The 16,214-nt window shown below is 34.1% G+C and overlaps 1 protein-coding gene across 2 annotated transcripts in view; it reads left to right on the forward strand.

Annotated features, from left to right (window-relative positions):
* The window catches only part of MKLN1 (muskelin 1), a 272,020-nt gene that overhangs the window by 176,845 nt on the left and 78,961 nt on the right, over positions 1-16,214 (forward strand). For both annotated transcript variants that reach the window (XM_069462688.1, XM_069462687.1), the window contains 2 exons: positions 12,337-12,479; positions 13,780-13,868. In XM_069462688.1, coding sequence (XP_069318789.1) covers positions 12,337-12,479; positions 13,780-13,868 — 232 coding nt within the window. The remainder of the gene's footprint in view (positions 1-12,336; positions 12,480-13,779; positions 13,869-16,214) is intronic.

Consider the following 16,214-nt stretch of genomic DNA (forward strand, 5'->3'; position numbering starts at 1 on the left):
AGTGTTCATGGAAACCTAGTCTCTACTTATTTTTTCCTTTTATATATATTTTTTGTTGTTTACGTACCTGTTTGGATCACATAGTATTTACATGTTTTATTGCCAAATACATGTCTAAATAATACATAATTTTTATATACAATATAAAGAATGAAACAAATAACCTGTTTATACTCATCAATAGTCTTTAAAAATGGAAAGTGACCACAACCTTTTGAAGTCTCTTATGAGCTCCCTGTTATATCTCTCCTCTAACCTTTCTCCAGTAACTATTATTTCATGTTTTATTGAGCATTGTCTTATATATCTATGATATATAAATATACTGTGATTTAGTTTTTTGGGCTTTGACTTTATATAAATATAAATTGATTCAATCATTTATAAATCTTCTGTGACTTCCTTTTTCTCGTTAACATTATGATGTTATTGATGTTGTTACATATAACTGTAGTTTGTTCATTTTCACTGCTATATAGTATTCCTATGTATGAACGTGCCAACATGTATTATATTAATCTGTTTTGCTGTTGACAGGTTTATGGCTTTTTTACAGTTTTTTGCTATTGTGAAACAGGCTACCTTGAAGATTCTTGTATATTTTCTCCTGGTACACACATTTAAGAGTTTCTTTAGGGTATATACCTTGGAGTAGAATTGCTGAATCAAAGAGTAGTTATGTGTATATTCAGCTTTATCAAGTCATGCAAAACCGTTTTACAAAGTAGCCATATAATTTATACTCTCACTGGCAATGTTACGAAAGTGTTACATCACATTTTCCTCATCACTTCTATGGCTGAATCAATTAACACTTGATGTAATAAGTACTAGAGTAGAAGTTATCCGAAGTTTTTAAAATTAAGAAGATCTAATTTATCATGGAAATAATAACATGGAGTCCATCTTTCTTTAGTATAATTATGACCCAAATGTAACTGGAGTTCCATGTGGCCAATCTCATTCTGACCAGAATTTTTGACAACATTCTGGTCAAAAAAAAAATAATTGAAAGCAATTGCAATTTTTACTTAGTTTTATGAGAAGCTGCCACATTGGGAAGAATAGGTATAGTTTTAATATATAGATACGTAGAAAGAGTCTTGCACTTGTAATGGTTGTGAGCTGTAATACTTATTTCTAATTCTTGATCTAAAAGTTCATAAAAGGGCTGAAATTAAAAAAAAATACATACACATACATAAAGCTTGTGAAAGTTGGGACCCTAAAGCGGTTCATTATCAGGATAAGGATGAAACAGAAGAAATCCCCACTCCCAAGGGACTGTGGGGAGAGTTGCATTGGCACTGAGTAGGGGAAGGAAAAATGGAGAAGAAAACCCATCCCTGAGAAGTCAAAGCTGTGTATTGGTCTTTGTTCACATTGGGTACTCAAATTCTCAATACCTGGCTGTCCATGAAACTTCAAGGTATGATTTTAGTTTAAAGTGATTGTGGATGAATAGTGCTGTTCAGATTCTCAGCAGAAGCAAATGCTGATCTTCTCTGGAGATAGTTGCCTTTATTTATAGGCCTCATTTAGTCTCCACAAATCATTATTTAAGCAAAGAGAGTGGCATACACTCAGAGACAACTAAACATACCAGGAAACAAGATACGTTAAGAACTAGCAAAAACAGTAGACAGTGGAAACCCGCCAAAAATTTTAGATACTGGAATTAAAATTACTAAAAGGTACTAGAATTAAGTAAACTACTTATCATATTTAAGGAAATAAAAGATATCTGCAAGGATTAGGAGACTACAAAGTAATCTAGCAGATTTGAAAAAGAACCAAATAAAACCTCTGAAAATAAAATATAATAAAAATCAATTTTGACTAACCTTCCTACTGAAGACATATAGAAAAGACCATATAGGAATGAAATGGGGGGTGGGGAGAAACGAACAGGAAAAAAATATATTTTTGAAGGTAGTGAATTGAAAACAAAGTAGTAAAAAGTGATGGGGCCAAGATTCAGGAGACCGAATCCAGACAGGGATTCAGAATGGAAATCCCTCTATGGGAATCCAGAGAGGAGAACCATTTTTGGTGCCACGTTTCCACTGAGTATCTCAATTCCTAAAGGAGTGCGAAGAGGTTGAGAACCTGAACAACACTTTTGATAAACTCTTGGAGCCAGGGAGATAAAGATTAGAAGCTGGAACCTGGAGTGTAGTATGTGGTAGACTCCTCCTACTCTGGGTTAGGACCATGAAGAGGTGTGAGGGTGAGCCAGAAATAGTCTGGCCTTCATAGGGATTAAAGCTCAGTTTCATATTATCTTAGTCCTTGAAACTGAATTAAAATAATCAAGAATTGGTAATATTCCGAATGGCACGAGGCCTGCAGCAGAAGATACATTTCTTCTGTAGGAAGCTAATATCCTAGGCATCTAATTATTTTTAGTTTTTCATATTTGGTGTCTATCAAATATACCGGGGCTTACAGATAATGGGGGTTTTAGATACAGGTTTTAAAATAAATGCCCTTACTATGTTAAAGGGAAAAAGGAAATGAAAATTAACATTGAAAATTATGGCAGAGAACTGGAAATTATAAATAAATAAATAAAATAAAATAAAAATGAAAAATACAGTACCCAAAATACAAATTGCACTTATAAGGATAAAATAACAATGTTTGTAAAAACACTTTCTGTAATGTAATATACTTTATGTAGAGTGGCAGTATTATTGACAGATATTGCTGAGAAAATAATTGTTGCCAATAATATGCCAGATACAAAAAATTATTCACTTTTTTAGTTTATACTAATAATAAGCTGCTCCCTGACCTACTTAAGAGGGTACTGATGATATATAAACTAGTTCTATTTAGTTTTTTTTTTTTTTTTTTTTTTTGTTGTTGTTGTTGAGACAGAGTCTCACTTTGTTGCCCAGGCTAGAGTGAGTGCCGTGGCGTCAGCTTAGCTCACAGCAACCTCAAACTCCTGGGCTTAAGCGATCCTACTGCCTCAGCCTCCCGAGTAGCTGGGACTACAGGCATGCGCCACTATGCCCGGCTAATTTTTTCTATATAGATTTTTAGGTGTCCATATAATGTCTTTCTATTTTTAGTAGAGACGGGGTCTCGCTCAGGCTGGTCTCGAACTCCTGACCTTGAGCAATCCACCCGCCTCGGCCTCCCAGAGTGCTAGGATTACAGGCGTGAGCCACCGCGCCCGGCCAGTTTTTTTTTTTTTTTTTGAGACAGAGTCTCGCTCTGTTGCCCGGGCTAGAGTGAGTGCCGTGGCATCAGTCTAGCTCACAGCAACCTCAAACTCCTGGGCTTAAGCGATCCTACTGCCTCAGCCTCCCTAGTAGCTGGGACTACAGGCATGCGCCACCATGCCCGGCTAATTTTTTGTATATATATATTTTAGTTGTCCATATAATTTCTTTCTATTTTTGGTAGAGACGGGGTCTCGCTCTTGCTCAGGCTGGTCTCGAACTCCTGACCTCGAGCGATCCACCCGCCTCGGCCTCCCAGAGTGCTAGGATTACAGGCGTGAGCCACCGCGCCCGGCCTAAACTAGTTCTATTTAGTTTTGAATAAGGAGAAGCCTTATTTCGTAGAGTGTTAGAAACTCTTTGTATTTCTCCATATTTGTTTTGAGTTCTTCAGAATTGTTCTTATGATTATATGGTAATTGTAAGGATTAGGATGCATATAGTAGCTACTTTTCTGCCCTAAAACTATGGCAAGTATTGTGGTTTCATGTACAGTTGATTCTAGTTCTTCACAGTAGTTACATTCTGTGAAGTTCCCATGAATGGTGAATTAGCGAATACTGAACCATTGCTCTTTGGAGAATGCAGGGATAGGTTCCTGTGAGCCTTTGGTTACATCATTTTCATCAACTAATCAATATGTAACCTTGTCTTATGTTTGTTTCTGTTTAAAGACACTTTAATACTATATATATGTATGTGTGTATATATGGTATATTGCATATATACATTAAATATATACATTTAATTTATTTTCATTTAACTCAAAGCCTACAGCACTATATACTCCTATCAGAATGAAGTTTATTTAATGCATGTGTTTTCTCCGTAAGGGACACCGTGCCCTTCTTGTGCTTAGGAGCACTAGATAGCACTTCAGCATTACACTTGGGGACTGTTTTAAACAGCAAAATTACCAAAGGAAAACACACAAGAATGAAGAATGTAGCACTAAATAGACCTTGAAAAGGACACTTATTTATAGTGTGAGAGCTAAAACAAGAAGGCAGAACACTGCCATTTTGACCTCAGCTAGGAGCATGTGCATTGGGTGATTGAAATTTTTTAATACCCTGCACATGTCCAGGAAGGATGTGAAAGTCTTGAGTGTTAATTTGAGGGTTACAAATAAATTTAATGAGTGGACCAGTTTTTAAATATGGAATCCACAAATCATGAGGATCAACTGTTCCTTAACTAACAGTTCATTTACCATGTCTCCAACAGGTCTGAGAATCAGAAAGAAAGAAAGAAAGAAAGAAAGAAAGAAAGAAAGAAAGAAAGAAAGAAAGAAGCCTCTGAAAAAAGATTGTTGTGATAAAATTTTAGGATTAAGAATTTCTGAGGGCTTTTCCTAGAATCTACTTTGGGTATAACGTTATTTTGTTTGGTTAGTTATTTCTTCATGTTTCAGGTACTGGAATCAACTGGTGCATGGGGGCAGGGTCATAGCTGCAAAAGATTAACAGCAAGGTGACAACTGACGAGGTGTCGTAAGAGAAAAGATAGAAAAATCTAAGTAGCAAGCAAAAACAAAATTATAACATTTGTGGGGTCTGTAGTATAAGGATAGATAATCCTGTATATTTCAGTAGTCTTTAGGACACTGTTCTCCAATTATCATCTGCACTGTATAATGCACTAGTCACTAACTACATAGGGCTCTTGGGCACTTGAAATGAGGCTAGTGCAACTGAGGAATGGAATTTTAAGTTTTATTTTATTTTAATTAATTTAAATAGCCCCATGTGGCAAGTGGCTATGTATTAGACCACACAGATCTAAGGCATCACTGGATTAGAATATAGCGTTTGATGTTCACAGTGCCTAACTGTCAGTAAGAAATGTTAATTATGTTTAGTATATACAGCTTAAAAGACAGGGAAGTTAATGGTGCAGGTTATCTAGAGAAAGGTGGAAATCAAACTCAAAGCCTCTCAGCCACTCCTTTCCTTTCCCACAATGAGGGAAAACTGCGTATGTGTATGCGAAAGTGTTGGGATATATGGCATTTTTGAGAATGGCGTACCAGAGTAAATGATCCCTAAACACATCTCTCTAAATCTCAAGACTATAGATGTTAGGGTATACATGAGGGGAATAGAACTCATTTTCCGTAGGAAAACCTTGTCTGCCCAAAGGCATGGAGTAAACCTTAGAAGTTACTTCTGCTTTTCACCCACAATATCTTATATTGTATTGCTTAACTTCCTCAGTTTTCCCTGAGTCTTTGCTAGATTAAATAGGCTAACAATGATTTTTGGTTCTTGTCCTTATTTTTCTACTCATTGAGGTTTTGCCATTTATTATTTCACAGTTTCTGAGGGGCAGGGATCTGAGTGTCTTAGCTGGGTGGTTCTGGCTCAGGGTCTTTCATGAGATTGCAGTCAGTATGGCAGTTACTTGAAGGCTTGACTGAGGCTGGAGGACCTACTTTCATGCCTTTGGCAGGAGACTTCAGTTCCTTTTTGTCTGTTGGCAGGAGGCCTCATTTCCTTCCCACATAGGCCTCTGTATAAGGTGTGTTTCCTCATGACATGGGAGCTGACTTCCTCTAGGGCAAGTGATCGAAGAGCAGAAGAGGCAGAATCATTTATATAACCTGGCCTGAGTCCTGTTCAATTTCTCAGCCTTTTTTTTTTTTTCTTTTATTCTGTTGCTCTATTTTCAGATTCACCTGTTTCCTCTGTCATGTCCATTTGGCTGTTGTCTATCCAGTGACTTTTATTTCAGGAAATTTTTTTTTTTCTACTTTTAGAATTTTCATTTGTTTCTTTTGTTTCTGATTCTCTGCTGAGTTTTCATTCACTGAAAACATATTTTAACTTCATTGATGATAGTTATAATATATAATAGTTGCCTTAAAACCCTTGTTTGTTCTAACGTCTGGTTTGTTTGGGATTGGACAGGAATGATTTCTTTTGAGAATGTATTCCATTTTTATGATTCATCATATGTTGGGTAATTTTGGATTATATCTTGGACATTGTGAATGTTAGCTGTAGAGCTTCTGGATTCTGTTATTTTTCTGCAACAAGTGTTGCTTTCTTTGTTAAGACAGGTAATTTTCTTCTTGGGTGACAGCTCCTTTCTCAGGTTAGGTGTTTTGTCTTTAGCAGCTGCTTTCAGTCTGTTCTCTGCATATATGAGATCAGAGATTCGGGTAGCCAGAGTTTGGCGATTCCCTCCCTGGTTCTTTCCCTTCTGGGATTCTCCCACTCTATTCAGCCTTCATGGTTTCCCAACTTTACTCTCCTGGTTCCTAGGCCAGAGATATTGTAGGTTTTTCTGCATTTGCTCCTGCCGCTGCTGCTGTGTCTCCTCTAGAGTGCACTGAGCCCTATACTAAAAGCTTTGGAAGTGGGAACTTATTTTATAGTTTCATGGCTCCTCTTCTTTTTCAAGTGGGTGTGCATTTCTCACCAGAGTTTACTTTTTTCACTCAAGTATTCTGAATCTTCAGGTATTTGCTTTTTGTATTTTCTCAAGCTTTTCAAGTTGTTTTCTTTTTTGGTCTGTAGGCTGGGAAACATTTAAAGGAATAATAATACCCATTGCTTCAGGCATTTGGGAAGAAGGGTACCTGTACATCCTGGTGAAAATTTGAATTGTTACAGGCTTTTTGAAATGTAATTGGCAAGGTCTATTAATGTGGAAAGTATGCTTGTTTTACCTAGTGGTCCTTCCTAGGACTCTACCTTTTAAAAGTATCAGTATGTTAGGATGTTAGATGTTATATAAATATTTAATATAGCAGTTTTTGACTGATGTAAGTTTGGGGGGAAAAAGAATACCTATTTACACAAGAATGTTAGAATACATTTTTCAGGGAATATTGCCAGCCATTTAAATAAAATAAACTGTGGTATACCAGTTAAGTTAGAAAGATTTACCCTGTAAAGTGAGAAAAGCAAGATGTAGAGAAGCATTTACAATAAGATCCTCCCATTCTGACCTGAGTAATGACTCTCCCTCCCCCCTTGCCAATATGTTTGTGTGTACATATAAATGTATGCATATACATGTTTAAATTTGGTTTTGGTACAATGAACTCAGATCAAAATATGAATGGGCATATACCTGATTGTTAACATTGATTATTTAAGAGAAGAGATGAGAGGACAAAAAAAAAAAAAAAAACAACTATTTTCTTTTTAAAAGCTATTCCCATTTAAAAAAACCCACATGTATGGTATTCCATTTAACATAAAGTATGCATCTGTCTGAGTGTGTGCATAGGGTTAAATTGAATTTTCTTCAAAATGGTGGTGGTAGTTGTGATTTCAAGATGGTGGAATTCAGGTGATTTTTAATTTCTCTTGAATTTCTTATGCTTTTATCTCTCTTTTGAGTCTCATTTTAAATTAGGATTTGTTGTTTATAATAAGAATTAAAGCCATTTTTGTTGTGATGGGGGCAAATATTTTGATACCTAATGAGAAAACATTGCTGTTAATTCTGGATCATCTGTGCTGGTAGAGAATAAATATAGCACATGAAAGCTGCATAAAGACTTTTACTGATAGTCCTGGCTAAGGCTCTAAAGTTAGTCCTACTACCACTGGCTCCCCCATCACATTTTCCTCTTTTATCTCACCCTTATTCTTTATTGTAAACTAATTATTTATATGATGAAAACTGAGTTTTAAAACCATGTTTTTCATACTCAAAACCTCTCTAGGGTGAAATTTTGAGCAAGTTTCAAACATTAAAAAATTTTTTTTTCATTGCTTAATTCTGTGGCTAAATTAAGAACCATTGTGATAACTCTTTGCTCTTCTGTGTGTGCCCCTCCCATTTTTGTTAAAGAGATGTGGTTCATTATGTTATTTGTTAATACCCATATATATAAAATTTAAAGGTCAGTAACTAGCTTCTAAAATAGTTCTTCTAAAATGTTTATTCTTAATGAATTTTATTTTTTACAGTTTTTATTACTGAATCTATAACAGTCATTTCTCTAAATTAAAAATAATGGAAGCCTACTTAGCTATGGAACAATACTGTTTAATTGATACATTGATACTCAAGAGTTAGAAAAATAGAAATTAAAAAGTACCAATAAAGTTAAAATATGATTAAAACATTAAAAAATTTATCTAAAAGGTGTTTCAGTCAGACCATTGTATTTTACTTCAGAGACTCTAGGTTTTATTTTATTTTTAATAACAAAAATCCTATTTGGTTATTAATATAATTATGTGTGTATAAACAGATGGTTTCTGTTGGATTTAGGGGTACAATATCTGAGGTAATGAATAGTGTATAACATTGTATAAAGGCCTATTTTTACCAGTTACAACACTGTACCTAACTAAAGCAATTGTGAGTGTAAACTCAACATCTAAACCGAGACTTTAAAGGATGATTTGAGAGTGAGAGGAAGGAGAAGGGCGTGGATGGAGTGTGAGTTAATGAGAAAGATAAAAGGATGTGAATACCTACCTGTATAGTCTGTTCAGTATACAGCTGTATTCTTAGGAAACTGAATTGCCAAAAGTCACATTACTACACCTATTGGGTATAAAAAAAGGTTAATGACAAAAGAATATCAATTTCAATTTTTCTATGGCAATTTCTGTAATAAAAAATTTTAGTAGCTACTTAGAGTGTAAACGATATATAAACCTAGACAGACTTTATCAAGTAGTGGTTAAAGCTTTGGCTGTGGGATCAGTGAATCAGCAGGAATGCTTTTAGCTTCAAATAACAAAAGGTCCTATTACAGTAAATTAAATAAGTAGGTTTTTTGGTGGTTGTTCCCCACATAAGAAGACTAGAAAAGATTAAATTACTGATTTACAAAAAATAAACATGGGGTGGAGAGGGTGCAGTCAGCAACATCCAGACTGTGGGAAAGTCTTAAGGACAAACAACCCAGTTTCTTCAACAAAAAATTTAAAGAGGAAAAAAATGAAATTCAGGGACACCACTGGATTAAAAGTTACTTAAGAGATATATTAACCAATCATAATACATGAACCTTATTCAGAGTTAAACTGAAAAAAAAAATTTTATAAGACAGTTCTGGGTTTGTGAAGACTGGCAGGATTTTTGATGACATTAAAGAGCCACTGTTAATTTTTTTCTGGTGTATGATGGTATTGTATTTTTAAGTCTGTATTGTAAATACACTAAAATATGTACAATTAAAATAATATATCTGGCATTTATACAGATTAAAGTAGCTCTGAAAGTGAAAAAAAACTAGAGATAGGCAGCTGCTGGCGAAAGTTGAGTGGCTTACAGATGGTTATTATCTCTGAGATTCTCTTGGCCATTTTTCTCCATGGTTGCATAGTCATTGTTGCAGCTGTAACTGTTCAAACAGCAAAAAGGCAGGAGAAGCAGCATTTGTTTCAGAAAGTGAGACTTACCCTATTACAAACTTTTGCTTATATTTCATTGAGCAGAACTTTCTCATTTATCTACCCTTGGCTACAAGGTGGCTAGGAATAACTGGGCTGGGACTGGAGGTTGGATCAGCTAACCAACAGTGTAAGCCAGAGGCAGATGACTGATTTTTAATCTCAGCTCTGCTGTTTATTAGCTGTGTAACAATAGTCAAGTTATTTAGCCATTCTAAGCCAAGATTTCTTCATTTGTAAAATGAGGATGAAGAGAATAACTAGTATGATTAAAATACTCCTTCTCCTCTTACTACAACTGATGAGATAATGCAAGTAAAAAAGGTTGAGCAATGTGCTGAATAAGGAGTTAGTGCTCAGAAAACGTTAGCTTCGATTATTCTTCTTCTATTCAATTCATTTTTTTGAAGTAAAAGTCACATAAAATTAACCATTTAAAAATGTATAGTTCAGGCCAGGCGCGATAGCTCACGCCTGTAATCCTAGTACTCTGGGAGGCCGAGGCAGGAGGATCGCATGAGGCCAGGAGTTCAAGACCAGCCTGAACAAGAGCGGACCCTGTCTCTACTAAAAATAGAAAGAAATTAGCTGGACAACTAAAAATATATAGAGAAAAAGAAAATTAGCCGGGCATGGTGGCGCATGCCTATAGTCCCAGCTACTTGGGAGGCGGAGGCAGGAGGATTGCTTAAGCCCAGGAGTTTGAGGTTGTTGTGAGCTAGGCTGACGCCACGGCACTCTAGCCCGGGCAACAGAGTGAGACTCTGTCTCTAAAAACAAAGAAACAGAGTGAGACTCTGTCTCCAAAAACAAACAAACAAAAAAAGATATAGTTCAGTGAGTTTTACTGCATTTACAGTGTTGAGCAACGGTTACCTCTATCTAGTTCCCAAATATTTTCATCACCTGCAAGTAAACCTCACACTCACTAAGGAGTCTCTCCTTTCGCATCTCAACCCAGCTTTTGACAACCAGTGATCTCCTTTCTGCCTTTGCGCGTTTACTTATTCTGGATATTTCATGTAAATGGAATCTTATAAAAACCTTTTGTGTCTGACTTCTTTCACTTAGCCTGTTTTTGAGGTTAATCCATGTTGTAGCGTGTATCCATACTGCTTTCCTTTTTATGGCTGAATAGTATTCCATTGGATGGAAATACTACATTTTGTTTGGCCATTGATCAGTTGATGGACATTTGGCTTGCTTTCACCTTTTGGCTATTATGAATAGTACTGCCATGAGTATTCATGTATAAGTGTTTGTTTGAATCCTTTTTCTTTTTTTTTTTTTTTCCACTTCTTTTGGGTATATAACTAGGAGTGGAATTTCTTGGTAATGTAGTAATTCTATGTTTAACTTTTTGAGAAATTGCCAAACTCTTTTCCACAGTGTCTGTACAATTTTAGATTCCTATTAACAATGTTTGAGAGTTCCAGTTTCTCCACGTCTTTGCCAATACTTGTTATTTTGTGTTTTGTTATTATCACTATTATAGCAATCCTAATATGTGTAAAGTAATTGTTCATTGTGATTTTGATTTGCATTTTCCTGATGGCTAATGATGATGAGCATCTTTTCATGTGCCTGTTGGCTATTTGTTTATCCTCTTTGGAGACCCTTTGTTTTCACATTGGGTTGTTTGTCCTTTTGTTGTTGAGTTGTAAGAGTTATTTATATATTCTGGATACTAGATTCTTATCAGATATGTAATTTGCAAATGTGTCCTCCTGTTCTATAGGTTTTCTTTTCACTTTATTGATAGTGCCCTTTGATAGAAAAGTTTTAATTTTGATGAAGTCCAATTTATTTCATATTTTGTTGCTTGTACTTTGTGTCATATCTAAGAATCCATTGCCAAATCCAAAGTCATGAAGACTTACCCCTATGTTTTTGTCTAAGAGTTTTAAAGTTTTAGCTCTTACATGTAGGTCTTTGATCCTAAAGGATTGATTTTAGATCAGTTTTGATCCATTTTGAATTAATTTTTCATGATAAGAGATAGGATAAATTTATTCTTACCATTTTTATCACCTATATTACCCATTACCATGAAGCATGAAATCTCTCCAACAAATCATCTGAACTGTTTTTCAGAATAGCTTTTCCCCATGTATTCAACCAGTAGTAATTTCCTCCTTAATTTTTATAATCAAAAACAGTCTGCGTAACGTAAAAATGTTTCGTATTTAACTGATTCCATTTTATCCAACGTATGGTAAGAAAACTTGAGATATATTAAACATATCTATAGTAGATCTGGGTTTTTTAATTTGTAAAATTGGCAAAGGTGAGTAGTAAATCCAAGGTTTAAAAATTTTATCACTGGTTTTAAACATTGATTTAGCTGTTAAAATATAGTCCATGGGAATGTGTATTATTAATTATTTTTGCATTCTAATCTTGTTTTATTTGTATATTCACAGTCTAGTTATATCTTTTATTAAATACCATTCTTGATTAGAAGTTATTTTACTAGTTCTTTTTTTCCTTCTTCATGTATACTATTCAGGATCATATAGTTTCTGGGATCTACTAGAGTGAAAATTGGTGATGGTGTGATAGCCTTTATAAGGCTGTTGTGTACTGTTTTTAAGCTTTTAAAAAAATCTAGTGCAGAGTGGACAGGATAGACCTTACACATTTTTCTGTTAACCATCAAAAGTTTTAACTTTTAAGGTTGTCTAGCTATTTGCTCTAAACAGAGAAGGATATAATTTGGTTATTTCTTTTTTTAGTACTTGATTCTGAAGCTTGAAAGGCCTGCTATAGTTCAGAATATCACATTTGGAAAATATGAGAAAACTCATGTCTGCAATTTGAAGAAATTTAAAGTCTTTGGTGGAATGAATGAAGAAAATATGACAGAGCTATTATCTAGGTAAGTTATGGTTATGGGGAGGAAAGAGATGTCTTCTAAACAATCTGTAGTCTTAGTTTAGTCTCTTTGTAGCTAAATCTGCATGGTTTGCTTTTTGTTTCAGGGGAGAAAAGAATATTTCTCCTATGCTATTCCTAATGCTTTATTTTGATACTGTGGTTTGAGTTTGCTTTTTTTTTTTAAACCACCAGATACTAGTTAATATTTTTACCAAAGAAGAAAGAATCAAATTTTGGGGTTTTTTTTTTCCTTCTTTTTCAATTGTACTTTTGAACTGTTAATGACTTTAGAAATACTTTCAGCTTTAATAAAAATTTTTACTGTAATCTTTGCTATAAAAAACACAGGCTCTATCCACAACACTAAGATTGATTACCCTAATCCACAAGTAATAGGAGTTTACTATAAATTAGAGATTAAAAAGAGGAAGGTTCTATAAATGAAAAAATATGTGACTGTACCTAGCACAGTGCCTGCTACTTGGAAGGGGCTCAGTAAATTTAACAGCCATAGATTACATGTTAATTTGCCCTCCAACTAATGAAAAATCAGATAGCTAATGGAATGGACAAATAAAATCATGGAGATTTAGGATATATTTGTGACATGGTATGTCCCATTAACACAATGCTTCCTGTAAGTAAATATTACTTCTGTACTGCATTTGATTTAAGTCATAACAGTATTTCAGGACATAAGGCAACCTGAAGACAAGTGACTTTCCCATAAATACTTGCATCAATCCTAGGTGTTTAAGCAGAGAGGTGATATGAGTTTATTTTTATTTAGGATAAAGCACATGCTATTAAACCAACAGAGTAAAGTTCTTGAAAATTTGTTGCACCATAAAAGGAACATTGGTATGTCAGTCAGAATTAAATAACTTAATTCTTTGGCAAATTCTAGTATTTGGCTTTGTTTAAGTTGTCAGATATGAGCGTGAATTGTTTTCTAATTTCCTTCTTACTGTTTGAAAATTTTATGTCATATTCAGTTATACATTGAGGACACTAAGTCGTGTCAACACATTTCCATTCACTGTATATTTTTCATTAGCCTTCATATAATTAAGAGACTATATAATTATAGTCTCTATACAGACTATATAATTATAATGCAGTTGATTTGAATGTACAAGTTTTGACCTATATTCCTGTGTTCAACTACTTGTTTATATTGTCTTGGTCATATATTTTTAGGATTGATTTAAATTTAAAACCTGAGTATGACGTTAATCTGTATTTTAGTGTGTTTCCTAAATTATGAGGTCAGATTTGAGAGCCTTATTTTTTTCCCACAGTGGCTTAAAGAACGATTATAACAAAGAAACGTTCACCTTGAAGCACAAAATTGATGAACAGATGTTCCCTTGTCGATTCATTAAAATAGGTAAGGTTTTAGCATTCTGGACTAGAAATAAATTCCTTATACTGTCAGTCAACAAACTACAGCCCTTGGACCAAATCCTGTAGGCCCTCTGTTATTTAAAATAAAATGTTAAGGCGACATTTCCATACCAGTTTGCTTACATGCTGTCTGTCTGCTTTTGTGCTGCAAAGGCAGAATTGAGTAGTTGCAAGGGACCACATAGCCCACAAAGCCCCAAAATTTACTGTTTGGCCCTTTATAGAAAATGTTTGCTGACTCCTGTTTTATATAAATCCATTACTAAGTGACAGTTATTTCAAGTGGAGCCTTTTCCAAATATTTTCTCATTTGAAAGTTTTCTTAGAGGATTTTGAGGGATCTAGTGATTTGATTGCCTTAATTTTATGGAAAGTTTATTGGTTGTACTAAAGTGGTAGTATTATAAAACCAAATACTGATGAATTCCTTAAGGCGATATATTATGGTTATTTTCTGTTCTGTCCTTTTGTATTTCATTTTTTTAGTGAAATGCTGGTCAAACCCATTAAATTGATTTCATGACCAACTAGTATTTTGCAAACCACTGTTTGAAAAATACTACCTTACGGCATGTATTTATTTAGAAAGTGTTTTAGCTTGAAATATTTGTAATGGGTCTTCAAAATTAGTGATTTTTGAATTATTTTGTTTTTCTTTGAATTTATTATTTAGAAGGTAGGAAAGTTGAGGACTTGAATCTGTTAATTTCTATCCATATTGCAAACCTTTGAAAATACTGTGTTAAAATACGGACTAAATTGATACAGACCCCTCAAAGAATAATAATAAATGCCAGAATCCCACATTACATTTTGATTTGGGGAAATAATTTCTCTTTTGGTTCTCAACATAGGGAGATAATTTCTCTTTTGGTTCTCAACATAGTATTCTTAGAAAAAAAAAAAGAAATGGTTTCTCTTTTGGAACAAGCACTATTCTTCATAGTCATTGTTAATCTGTCAAGAGCTGGCCTGTTCGTTTCATGAGTCAGCAGTTCTATTGGGCAAAAAGAATATCTGAGGTCTTAATAAAGACTACTTACAGACGGAAAAATATTTTCAGAATAGTTGGATGTTCAATGTGTTACTTTCTTTTGTAGTAACTGTATTTTCTGTTGTAATAAATAGTTGTACATGGAAACTTGTATCATTTTCTTATAAGAATTTATGAATAACCAATTTTTTTGGAATGAATTTAACTCTTGGTTATTTCTTTTTATGTGCTAGTAATATTTTCATCAGTATTTAACTTCCCAGTTCCTAAAGACCCTTGCATAGCTTTAACAATTTTATGATCTTATATTTCAAATTTATAAGCAGTGGAAATTGGAACCCTTTCCAGCCTTTTCTGTCAGCCTTTTTTTGTCTCTCTTTTCCTTTTTCCTTTTTTGCCAAGTATTGGGGTATGTATACTTTTAAAAAAATTTTCTCCAGATTTATTAGAGTAAAATTGACAAATAATGATTATATATATTTATGGTATACAATGTGATTTTTTGACATATGTATACATTGTGAAATGATTAAATCAACCCAATTAACATATCTATTCCCTCGCATACTTATTTTTTTTTTTTTTTTGTGGTGAGAAGATGTAAGATCTACTCTCTTAGCAGTTTTCAGGTATGCAGTAAATTATTACTTTAGTGACCATGCTGTGCAGTAGATCTCCAGAACTTATTTATCCTGTCTGACTGAAACTTTGTACCCTTTGACCAGCATCTCCCCATTGCTCCCATCATCCTTTTAATATATATGGCATAATGATGTCGTTTACTTGACCTGGGGTTAGTCTTATGGTATTCAAGCAAAATGTTAATTGGAGCTTTCCGATTAATAGTAGACACTTATGAGCCCCTTTGATATTTAGAATATTACTACTAGATAACTTCATATTTCTGACTTTTCTGTTAAAAGATACTAGTACTGGTCTGTAGTTTGTTTGCTTTTCAACCCTTTTCCAACATTCTCTTGATAAGTTTTTTTTTTTTAAGTAATGCAAGGAAAATGTGAAACTAAAAGCCTGAATGTTAGGATAGTATTTTTAGTTTATCACCATATTTTCTTAAATCGTTTCAATAAAGGACTTGAGTGATGTATAGTTCTCCTTTGGTAGTGATTTAGCACAGATGTTTTTCTGGTTGGGGTAAATTGTTAGAATTTGTCTTTAAAAAATGTGTTTGAATACTTCACAGCTACGTTGTACAGTGATAGGTTTGAAAGATCTTTGCTTTATTTAAAAAACAAGTTTATTAATACAATTTCTAAATATAGTCAGCCTTCAGTTATTCACAGTAATGGAGGGAAACAGAAGCAAGACTAATTAGAT

The sequence above is a fragment of the Eulemur rufifrons genome, chromosome 29, assembly GCF_041146395.1.
Source record: "Eulemur rufifrons isolate Redbay chromosome 29, OSU_ERuf_1, whole genome shotgun sequence".
In the NCBI taxonomy this organism is placed as follows: domain Eukaryota; kingdom Metazoa; phylum Chordata; class Mammalia; order Primates; family Lemuridae; genus Eulemur; species Eulemur rufifrons.